General features: G+C 42.3%; 1 protein-coding gene across 6 annotated transcripts in view; it reads right to left on the bottom strand.

Annotated features, from left to right (window-relative positions):
• Nucleotides 1–7,764: 7,764 nt before the first annotated feature.
• Nucleotides 7,765–12,076, bottom strand: part of LOC139409317 (Ral GEF with PH domain and SH3 binding motif 2) — a 135,135-nt gene continuing 130,823 nt past the window's right edge. For 2 of the 6 annotated variants that reach the window (XM_071154271.1, XM_071154269.1), the window contains one exon: nucleotides 7,765–12,035. In XM_071154271.1, the coding sequence (XP_071010372.1) occupies nucleotides 12,006–12,035 (30 nt within the window). In that variant the 3' untranslated portion in view covers nucleotides 7,765–12,005. The remainder of the gene's footprint in view (nucleotides 12,036–12,076) is intronic. The other 4 variants (XM_071154268.1, XM_071154270.1, XM_071154267.1 and 1 more) reach the window with 2 other exon arrangements.

Genomic DNA, 12,076 nt, shown 5'->3' with positions numbered 1-12,076 from the left:
TGGAAATGATGCAGACAATTACATTGGAAGCAACATTCTTTCCGCAATATTAAGCTGATCCCCCCTCCAAAAAAAACAAAAACAAAAGAAAATAGTGGAAAAGTGTCAATAACTTGTATTTATTCATGATATATGACACATATGTCTAAACATAAACCAATGATTCATATTTAAGTTACATTTGCATCACGAATCACTGTATACAGTAGAGGCTGCGGAGGGGAAGACAGCTCATAATAATGTCTGGAACGGAGCCAATTGAATGGCATAAAACCATGTGTTTGATCTATTTGATACCATTCCACTCCAGCCATTACCACAAACTCGTCCTCCCCAATTTAAGTGCCACCTACCTCCTGTGATGGAATACATATTGGCGTATAGAGCAAAAACTATTCTGTGAAGCATTTATTTGGCCTACAATTTCTGAGGCTGGTAACTCTGAGGTAACTCTGCGTCTTCCTTTCTTGTGGTGGTCCTCATGAGAGACAGTTTCATCATAGCTCTTGATGGTTTTCTCAACTGCACTTGAAGAAACTTTCAAAGTTCTTGAAATTTTCCCAGATTGACTGACCTTCATTTCTTAAAGTAATGATGGACTGTTGTTTTTCTTTGCTTATTTGAGCTGTTCTTGCCATAATATGGACTTGGTCTTTTACCAAATAGGGCTATCTTCTGTGTACCATCTCTACCATGTCACAACACAACTGATTGGCTTAAATGCATTAACTTCTTATGGCTGGGGGCAGTATTGAGTAGCTTGGATGAATAAGGTGCCCAGAGTAAACTGCCTGCTCCTCAGTCCCAGTTGCTAATATGTGCATATTATTATATTTGGATAGAAAACACTGAAGTTTCTAAAACTGTTTGAATTATGTCTGTGAGTATAACAGAACTCATATGGCAGGCAAAAACCTGAGAAAAAAATCCAACCAGGAAGTGGGAAATCTGAGGTTGGTCGATTTTCAACTCAGCCCCTATTGAAGATATTGGTCATCTTGCACTTCCACTCTTTAGGCTTCAACTGTCTTTAGAAACTTGTTTTAGGCTTCTACTATGAACGGGGGCTGAATGAGAGGGGAATGAGTCAGAGGTCTGCCAGCAGTCACGCGCTGGTCACGCGCATTCACATGAGAGGTAGCTCCCGTTCCATTTGCTTTTCTGAAGACAAAGGAATTCTCCGGTTGGAATATTATTGAAGTTTAATGAAAAACATCCTAAAGATTGATTCTATACATCGTTTGACATGTTTTTACGGACTGTAGCGGAACTTGTTGACTTTTCGTCTGCAACTAGTGACGCGCTTCGTGAGACAGGCCTTCTATGCCATCAAAAGGAACAAAACTCAACATCCCAATTAGGATCTGGCTAAAAAAAGACATAAATCAGTTATCAAACCCATTGCCCTCCATGGTTGTGAGGTCGGGGGTCCACTCACCAACCAATAATTCACAAAAATAGGCCAAACACCCAATTGGGACTTTCTGCAAAAATATACTTTGTGTACAACGCAAAACCCCAAACAATGCATGCAGAGCAGAATTAGGATTATACCGCTAGTTATCAAAATCAAGAAAAGAGTTGTTCCATTTCTACAACCACTTAAAAGGAAGTCATGTCCACACGTTCCACCACAAAGCCCTCACCTAGAGAGATGAACCTAGAGAAGAGTCCCCTCAGCCAGCTGGTTCTGGGGCTCTATTCACAAACAGACCACCAGGACAGAAACACATTTAGGGGCCTCCCGAGTGGCGCAGCAGTCTAAGGCAATGCATCGGGATGTCCTTGTCCCATCGCGCTCCAGCGACACCTGTGGCGAGCCAGGCGCTTGCACGCTGACACGGTCACCAGGTGTATGGCGTTTCCTCCGGCACATTGGTACGGCGTTTCCTCCGGCACATTGGTACGGCTGGCTTCTGGGTTAAGCAAGCAGTGTGTCAAGAAGCAGTACGGCTTTGTAGGGTTGTGTTTCGGAGGACGCATGGCTCGAGACCTTCACCTCTCCTGAGTCCGTACGGAAGTTGCAGCGAAGGGACAACTACCAATTGAATATCATGAAATAAGGGAGAAAAAGGGCTACAAAAAAATATACATTTTGAAAAACACATTTTAATCCAAAAACAAAAATAAAACATTTCTACCCAGCCAAATGATGAGAAAGCAAAAAGATAACTGGAAAGAATCAACCAAAAAAACAGAGCAAATTGGAACGCTATCTGGCCCTTAATTAAGGGATTAGACCCTTTTCCCCCCAATTTTTGCCTAAAATGACATACCCAAATCTAACTGCCTGTAGCTTAGGCCCTGAAGCAAGGATATGCATATTCTTGGTACCATTTGAAAGGAAACACTTTGAAGTTTATGTAAATGTGAAAGGAATGTAGTATAATATAACACAGTAGATCTGGTAAAAGATAAAACAAAAAAAAAACAACTTTTATTTTCTATTTTTTGTGCCATCTTTGAAATGTAAGAGAAAGGCCATAATGTATTATTCCAGCCAATGTGCAATTTAGATTTTGGCCACTAGATGGCATACGTGAATGTTGAAAGGTTTAGACCAGGGGTGTCAAAGTCAAATGGACGGAGGGCCAAATAAAAAAATCAGCTACAAGACGAGGGCCGGACTGTTCGAATGTTCATTGAAAATTTTTTAAATGACGCATATAGTCTAGTGAACCTAATTGAACCTACTGAAAACCTAACAAATATATTACAATATGATCAGATAAATAAAGCAATATTTTCTTATGGCTCTGTCAGTAATCTTTAATTTTCAACAGACACAAAAGACAAATTTCCTTTATATAAATATCCCCATAACATGAACATTAAATGAAAGAAACCGGTATTCAAGGCACCATCAGTAGACTATATTTTCTATTTTAGCAAAAGTGGGCTAAATTTACTTCAAAGAAAAAACAATAATAGCAATTTTCTATCATCCACTCAACTGAAATATTTTTAAAATATAATTGGATTGAAATACAAAAAAATAAAGTGCAAAAATCTATTAATCAAAAACAACACTTTGTTTAAGGAGAAGTAACATGCAGTGAAAACAAATATTAAATTTTAACTTTTAAACTTGAACTGAGTAAAAACTCTAAATATGTGATTGCACAGTAATGTTCACTTGTTTGAGGTTGAGGGTGATACTTGGTGGTGTCCCATCTTTTCCACAAGTTCATCAATGTTCGGGGTAAGGCTCTGAGCTGAAGAAATCCTCAGAATTGAGTGGAGGTGTTCAGCAGTAAGTCGACTTCTGTGTGATGTTTTGTTCAGGTTCATCAAAGAAAACAGTTGTTCACACAGGTATGTGCTGCCAAACATAGACAACGTTTGAGCAGCCTGGATGCGCAGCTGGGGCATTGTGCCGGGGAGGAAACGGGCGAACTCCGCAGCACCCACTGCCGCATATTTTGCCCTCAGTGCATCATTGCATTGGAGGTCAATCAACTCCATTTGGAGGTTTGGTGGTGAGCTTTCCACGTCAACAGCAAATGGGTTACCGAGCAGTTCCAACCTGCTTTTTTGTGCTTCAAAGTCAGCAAATCGGCGTCGAAAGTCAGCGGCAAGCATACCTATTTTATCAGCCAACTGTGTGCTCGGGAACGCACTGGTAGAGAGCTTCTCTTTCATGGTCTGGCAGCTGGGAAAGTGGCTCAAATTTTCTTTCCGCATCTGCGTCTCCCACAGAGTCAGTTTGGTTTTAAATGCCTTCACTGTACTGTACATATCAGAGATGACACGATCCCGACCCTGCAGCTGCAAGTTTATTGCATTCAGATGACTCGTAATGTCACACAGAAAAGCCATTTCACACAGAAACATTTCGTCTCGGAGTTGTGTTGTGTCTTTCCCTTTGCTGTCCAAGAACAGACAAATCTCCTCACGAAGCTCGAAACATCTTTGAAGCACCTTTCCCTGGCTTAGCCATCGCACCTCTGTGTGATAAGGCAAATCACCATGCTCCGTTTCTAACTCCGTCAGAAATGCCTTGAACTGGCGGTGATTCAAACCTTTGGCTCTGATAAAGTTAACTGTGCGCGTGATGATGCTCATTACATGCTCCATTTTCAAGGCTTTACCGCACAACGCTTCCTGGTGTATGATACAATGATAAGCTGTCAGCTCACCTGTCGCGTTTTCCTCTTGCATCTTTTCCCGTATCTTCGCCACCAGTCCGCTCCTGTGTCCACACATCGCAGGTGCTCCGCCGGTTGTCAAACCCACGAGTTTTTCCCAAGGCAGCTCCATCTCATTTACACATCTTGACACCTCTTCATACAAATCATGCCCCGTAGTTGTGCCATGCATAGGACGTAAAGCCAAAAACTCCTCTGTCACGCTTAGGTTGGAGTCCACTCCGCGGATGAAAATTGACAACTGGGCAATGTCAGAAATGTCGGTGCTCTCATCCACAGCCAAGGAATATGCAATAAAATCTTTTCCCTTTTTCACAAGCTGCTCTTTTAGATTGATGGACAACTGGTCTACTCTCTCGGCAATGGTGTTTCTGCTCAGACTCACATTTAAAAAGAGTTGCCTTTTTTCTGGGCAAACTTCGTCACAAACTTTAATCATGCAGTTTTTGATGAAATCCCCCTCCGTAAATGGCCGGGCTGATTTAGCGATCTCTTCTGCCAAAATAAAACTGGCCTTGACAGCAGCCTGGCCTTGTGATTTGGCTTTTTTGAACAGAGCCTGTCGAGATTTGAGGCCTCGTTTTAATTCCTCTGCCTTTTGTAGCCTTTGTTCCATGTCCATATTCTTGTTTTTGTCCGCGTGTTTCGTTTCATAATGTCGTCTCAGATTATACTCTTTCAGTACCGCCACACTTTCTCCACACAGAAGACACACAGGTTTTCCAGCTACCTTCGTGAACATATACTCCGACTCCCACCTTGTTTGAAACCCCCGGTTCTCAGTATCCACCTTCCGTTTTGCCATTTTTGATGGGTATCTGAAAGTTAATTTTACTGTGATGCTGACGACTGCTGTGCCAATAAATATTGAAATGAAGCAGCCTACTGCTCGGTGCGTCACCTTTGCATTGTGGGAAATGTAGTATTGGTGCGTGTAAAAGATCTGCGGGCTGCCGGCTTGCTGCGGGCCGGTTCTAATAATAAATCAAGATCATCCCAGGGGCCGTAAAAAACCTTCTTGCGGGCCGGATGTGGCCCGCGGGCCTTGACTCTGACATATGTGGTTTAGACTGATCCAATGAACCATTGTATTTCTGTTCAAATTTTGTATCAAGACTTCCCAAATGTGTCTGTTCATAATTGTTCACTCTCCTCAAACAATAGCATGGTATTCTTTTACTGTAACATCTACTGTAAATTGAACAGTGGAGTTAGCTTAAATTATTCTTAATCTTTCTGTCAATATCAGATATGTCCATGTCCTGGGAAATGTTCTTGTTACTTACAGCCTCATGCTAATCGCATTAGCCTACATTAGCTCAACAGTCCCGTGGAAGGGACACCGATCCCGAATAAATTAACAGATTACACAGCAGCAGAGCACCCGAAATTAAGAAAATTCTTGACTACAGTGCCTTGCGAAAGTATTCGGCCCCCTTGAACTTTGCAACCTTTTGCCACATTTCAGGCTTCAAACATAAAGATATAAAACTGTATTTTTTTGTGAAGAATCAACAACAAGTGGGACACAATCATGAAGTGGAACGACATTTATTGGATATTTCAAACTTTTTTAACAATTCAAAAACTGAAAAATTGGGCGTGCAAAATTATTCAGCCCCTTTACTTTCAGTGCAGCAAACTCTCTCCAGAAGTTCAGTGAGGATCTCTGAATGATCCAATGTTGACCTAAATGACTAATGATGATAAATACAATCCACCTGTGTGTAATCAAGTCTCCGTATAAATGCACCTGCACTGTGATAGTCTCAGAGGTCCGTTAAAAGCGCAGAGAGCATCATGAAGAACAAGGAACACACCAGGCAGGTCCGAGATACTGTTGTGAAGAAGTTTAAAGCCGGATTTGGATACAAAAAGATTTCCCAAGCTTTAAACATCCCAAGGAGCACTGTGCAAGCGATAATATTGAAATGGAAGGAGTATCAGACCACTGCAAATCTACCAAGACCTGGCCGTCCCTCTAAACTTTCAGCTCATACAAGGAGAAGACTGATCAGAGATGCAGCCAAGAGGCCCATGATCACTCTGGATGAACTGCAGAGATCTACAGCTGAGGTGGGAGACTCTGTCCATAGGACAACAAATCTGCACAAATCTGGCCTTTATGGAAGAGTGGCAAGAAGAAAGCCATTTCTTAAAGATATCCATAAAAAGTGTTGTTTAAAGTTTGCCACAAGCCACCTGGGAGACACACCAAACATGTGGAAGAAGGTGCTCTGGTCAGATGAAACCAAAATTGAACTTTTTGGCAACAATGCAAAACGTTATGTTTGGCGTAAAAGCAACACAGCTCATCACCCTGAACACACCATCCCCACTGTCAAACATGGTGGTGGCAGCATCATGGTTTGGGCCTGCTTTTCTTCAGCAGGGACAGGGAAGATGGTTAAAATTGATGGGAAGATGGATGGAGCCAAATACAGGACCATTCTGGAAGAAAACCTGATGGAGTCTGCAAAAGACCTGAGACTGGGACGGAGATTTGTCTTCCAACAAGACAATGATCCAAAACATAAAGCAAAATCTACAATGGAATGGTTCAAAAATAAACATATCCAGGTGTTAGAATGGCCAAGTCAAAGTCCAGACCTGAATCCAATCGAGAATCTGTGGAAAGAACTGAAAACTGCTGTTCACAAATGCTCTCCATCCAACCTCACTGAGCTCGAGCTGTTTTGCAAGGAGGAATGGGAAAAAATGTCAGTCTCTCGATGTGCAAAACTGATAGAGACATACCCCAAGCGACTTACAGCTGTAATCGCAGCAAAAGGTGGCGCTACAAAGTATTAACTTAAGGGGGCTGAATAATTTTGCACGCCCAATTTTTCAGTTTTTGATTTGTTAAAAAAGTTTGAAATATCCAATAAATGTCATTCCACTTCATGATTGTGTCCCACTTGTTGTTGATTCTTCACAAAAAAATACATGTTTTAAATCTTTATGTTTGAAGCCTGAAATGTGGCAAAAGGTCGCAAAGTTCAAGGGGGCCAAATACTTTCGCAAGGCACTGTATGTCAACTCCGTGAGCATGGCCTTGCTATTGAGAGGCCGCCATAGGCAGACCTGGCACTCAAGAGAAGACCGGCTATGTGCCCACTGCCCACAAAATGAGGTGGAAACTGAGCTGCACTTCCTAACCGCCTGCCAAATGTATGACCACACTAGAGACATATTTACCACAGACCCACAAAGAATTTTAAAACAAATCAAACATTGATAAACTCCCATATCCATATACCACAGTGTGCAATCACAGCAGCAAGATTTGTGGCCTGCTGCCATGAGAAAAGGGCAACCAGTGGAGCACAAACATACAACCTATTTTTATCTGTTTATTTTCCCTTTCATACTTCAACTACTTTCACATTGTTACAACACTTTACGTAGCCAATAATATATCATATGAAATGGCTATTCTTTTAAAACTTTTGTGAGTGTAATGTTTACTTATGTTTCTCTTGTTTATTTCCCTTTTGTTTATTGTCTATTCCATTTGCTTTGGCAATGTAAACATCTTTCCCATGCCAATAAAGCCATTTGAATTGAATTGAGAGAAATTGAGATCAAGTCAATTGAAAAACTATAACACTAGTTCAACAATTCAAGTAGGTTTATTTCAGTAGGAAGGATTGTAGGTCAATCAGGACCTAAAATGTATTAACACCAGCTTAGACACACACACACATTTTTTTTTCTAACCACAAGCACTGTCCAGGACATTTAACAGTTCATGTGGTTTAACAGTTCATGTGGTAGGTCCTGGCCTTACACACACATTCATACACCACATTTAGCTGAAACCATGTTTAAATAAATAAAAGCGAACCAAAGGGACAGAGTATAAAAAGGGCAGAGTGTTTATTGGTTGTCTGGATGAGGCCCGGGTCACATCACTCAGTTCAGAGGTCATAGTGCAAACCTGGGCCACATGACATGGGTGGGTCCTCACTAGGGTCAGGGTACAGGTGGTAGAGGGATGGCACATGGACACACCCCACAGTTCATGGGGCATGGACAGAGCTAAGTGACGTCTTCAACACATCATAAACATCACTCTCCAACTGAGCCATATGGAGTGGAGTAGAGTAGGTAGATGTCGCCCTAGACAATGATCCAAGGTCAGTTACACATTTTCCCTATGGTTCAAATTAGGATTTGGAGGGAATATGCTTAATTAACTATGGCTACAGGCAACTTCTCCATTCCTACAGCGCACACACAACACCACAGCACCCCCCTCCTGTGTAAACCAGTCACCTCAGCTGAACTGTAAAGGAAAATAAAAATGAGAGCTGCAGACAAATCCAAAAAGCAACTTCACTCAGACAGTACACACAGTTGTGCATTTGTACATTGACACAGAAACCTTGTACATTTTGGTTACAATGTGGAAACCTCACAAACCTTTTTGACATTCAGAAAGTTCTCAGAAACAAAAGGCCCCCCCTAACAGATTGTAAAAGCTCAAGGGCACTCCTAACCCTTTACCTATAATAGTTAGTTATGACACTGGTACACATGCAAACATCACCCACGCCCTGTTTGACACGACACTAACATGGGAAAATATCTTTTTTGCATGTCATCTCTCACCCTTTTCATCTTGCATTGAAGCCCTCTATGTCCAGAGGAGAAAGAGAAGGAAACAAGAGATGGGAGTGGAAAAGAGGACAACAGAGGGGAAACAGACTGCTTTCGCCTCTGCTGGTCTTCTGTGGGCAGCTTCTGTCCGATTGCGTCGCTGTCCAGCTCCTGCACCCCACCATCTGTACTAGATTCATTCAACTCTCTGTTCATACTCACTCCACATAGAATATGCCATACCACTTCCCACAGAGCTCTACACACTGCTCAACAGTGAGGAAATGACAGCCTAGAGGCTCTGCATATCTAATCTTAATAAGGTATAATTAAAAAAAAACACAAATTAAAAGTTCTACACACTCATACTATTACTTTCCTCTCATCCCTTTGTACCACGAACACTACCCCCCTCATTCCTCTCTTTCTCTGGCTTCCTCATCCACTCGTTTGTGGAGCCCTGCTGGAGCATAGCTGTTAATGGAGCTGATGCTGTAGATGTGTGTGTGTGTGGGGTCATGCTGGGATAACTACCAGGAGCTGAGGAGTTGACCCTCTGAAATGAGCCTCTGTAGGTCATTGAAATGGAGTATGTAGAAGTTGCCCTTAGCCTCACATCTTGGATCAGATTACACCAAGCCATTAGGGGGTGAATAAAAGTCTGGCCCTATATATCAGTGGTTAGAGATAAGTTCTACCTACCTACTCCCATTAGCTCAGCCTCTAGAGGACCTAAGAGACAACAGCTGCCACACAAGGCCCATGGGAGATGGAGTCTCTTGCTGCTAGAGTACAGTGTCAGTTTGAGGTGTGAGGAATGTTATGCGAACTTGCTGGACCTCCGATTGTAAGTAGACAATAGACATGTGAACGAAAAGAGACATAAACATAGCTATAGGAACAGATGGGAGATGGGAGATGTAAATCATTGTTATCATTGGACCTAACCTGACTATCAAGTTGAGACAGAGACGGGAGAGAATTAAGCAATACGGCCCGAGGGGGTGTGGTATATGGCCAATATACCACGGCAAAGGGCTGTTCTTATGCACAACGTAACAAGGAGTGCCTGGATACAGCCCTTAGCCGTGGTATATTGGCCATATACCTCAAACCCCCAAGGTGCCTTATTGCTCATTATAATCTGGTTACCAACGTAACTAGAGCAATACAAATACATGTTTTGTCATACCCATGGTACAGTATACGGTCTGATATACCGCGGCTTTAGCCAAATAAACATTCATCGCTCGAACCACCCAGTTTATAATGTAGGATAAATCACTATTAAAGCTTTAAGTCCTTTCTGAGATGACTAGTATCAGAATATATGTTACTACACCATCCTTCTTCCTTTCCCCAAAAACATATTCATTTAATTTGTTCTAATTGTAACACTTGCTCCCAAATCTGAAATAAAATGTGTTTGGTACATTGGCACACCCCTGTGAAGATGCCAGGAGTATGGACCAGGGGAAAGGTCTAGAGGCTGCCAGGGAACTCTGCCTTAGAGTGTAGTAGGTCTGTACCGTACTCCTATGTGAGAAACTCATAGGTGAGAAAACATTAAAAAACTACAACAATAAAATAAAAAACAAGTAAATAAAAAAAAGGTATACAATTGTCAGAAAAAGTGAAGAAACCAAAAATAAAATGTAACAGAAATGTAACAGACAATTAAAACAAGCTAGACATTTGCATGTCATCTACAGAGTAATACTGCCAATACATCCAGCACACCAAGGAAACTAAAACACTAAACAAAATCGTTAAAATTAATTCTGAATGGCTCCAGATAGCTTCATGTGTGTGTCTGCAGCAGTGTGTGTGTGTGCGTGTGTGTAGCAGTCTGTGTGTATACACTCAAGAGTTGTGAAGCAGGTTAGCTCAGGACCTGAATCTCCCACTCATGTTAAAGCAACAACAAAACAAGAAGTTGAGAAAATCATTTGTCTGGTGTTGAAGGGATACTTGGGGATTTTGGCAATGAGGGCCTTTTAACCACTTCCCATTTATATGTCTCTGTCTATCTGTTAGCATGCTAGTAGATACCAATAGACTTCCAGCCATTGCGCTAACACTAGTTAGCATTGTCTCGCAAAACTACCTCCGACTTCCTTCATACTGGACACAGAGACATACAAATGGTTTCCATGAGTTCATCGGACTCTGGGGAAGTGGATAAAATGGCCTCATTGCCAAAATCCCCAAGTATCCCTTCAACACTCCCCCATCTTTCACTCTGCTCTATCGTTCACCTTTTCACAGTTTCAAGTCTTTAGTGTTAATGTGTGTGTGTGTTCTGGGGAATCTAGAGCCTTAACAAGTGGACAGAGCACAGACGGCTGTCCAGAGAGTAACCCAAAAGCCTATTTCTAAAAGAGATATAACTGGGTCCATAACAGTGGAATAGAGGAAAGCTTAGACACTGGGTTTATGGTATCGGTGATGTGACCTAGCATACGCGCTCACATACATAGACCCGAGAAGGGGAGGCTCTGGAATATAAAACAGTTGGAGACATTCAGGACGTGTGTGTGGGAGTAGATTCTGCTGGAATAGATTGAGAATCAGAGCCCTTCATGTTCACAATGCTGCAATCACACGCTCACTCCCCCTTGTCCGAGTGTGTGTGCTTGTGTGTACATTTGTGCATTTGTGAATGAGCGAAAAGTGTCAGTTTTGTGAGCCCAACTCATGTCAAGTGTGTGAAGACACCATTGGGGTCTTGTGTGTGTGAGTCAAAGTGTGATAAAGAAAAGTGTTTAAAATCCCATTCCATTGGCTTAGTCCAGTGTTGTTTGTGAGTGTGTTGTTGTGTAAGTCCTGCCCTACAAAGTGCAGACTGTCTTCCACCAGACCACGCTGTGTCAAGAAGAGGGGGAGTGATGAAGGATAAATAATGTCCATCCATCCCAAGAAAGAGGAGAGGAGACATCCCATAGTTCCACGAGGTTGATAGTCCACTGGAAAAGAGACAGAGACAACAAGAAAGGAGAAGTGGTGTAGTTCCCCATTCAGTAATCTACGCAGCCAAATTAACCACTGCTTCAACACACTCATACACACACACGGCTCCTTAAGTTAAGGCAGTGGTGGCAGTGGGGGGGTTGCCGTGGGGCTGGGGTCAGGGTGTATAGGTCAGGGGTCATGGCAGTGAAAGCTCCTGCTGCTAAGTCACTAACCCTCCTTCTCATCTCCTCCCCTATTCCTTTCTTTTCTCTCTCTCTATCGTTCTGTCCTCTACAGCAGCAATCATTCAAAGGACATCAAATTGGCTGGGACCTGGAGAGAGAGAGAGAAAAGTATGAGGGCTGGTTGGTGTG

The sequence above is a fragment of the Oncorhynchus clarkii genome, chromosome 5 (assembly GCF_045791955.1).
Source record: "Oncorhynchus clarkii lewisi isolate Uvic-CL-2024 chromosome 5, UVic_Ocla_1.0, whole genome shotgun sequence".
Classification (NCBI taxonomy): Eukaryota; Metazoa; Chordata; class Actinopteri; order Salmoniformes; family Salmonidae; genus Oncorhynchus; species Oncorhynchus clarkii.
This window is presented reverse-complemented; position numbering and strand designations above follow the sequence as displayed.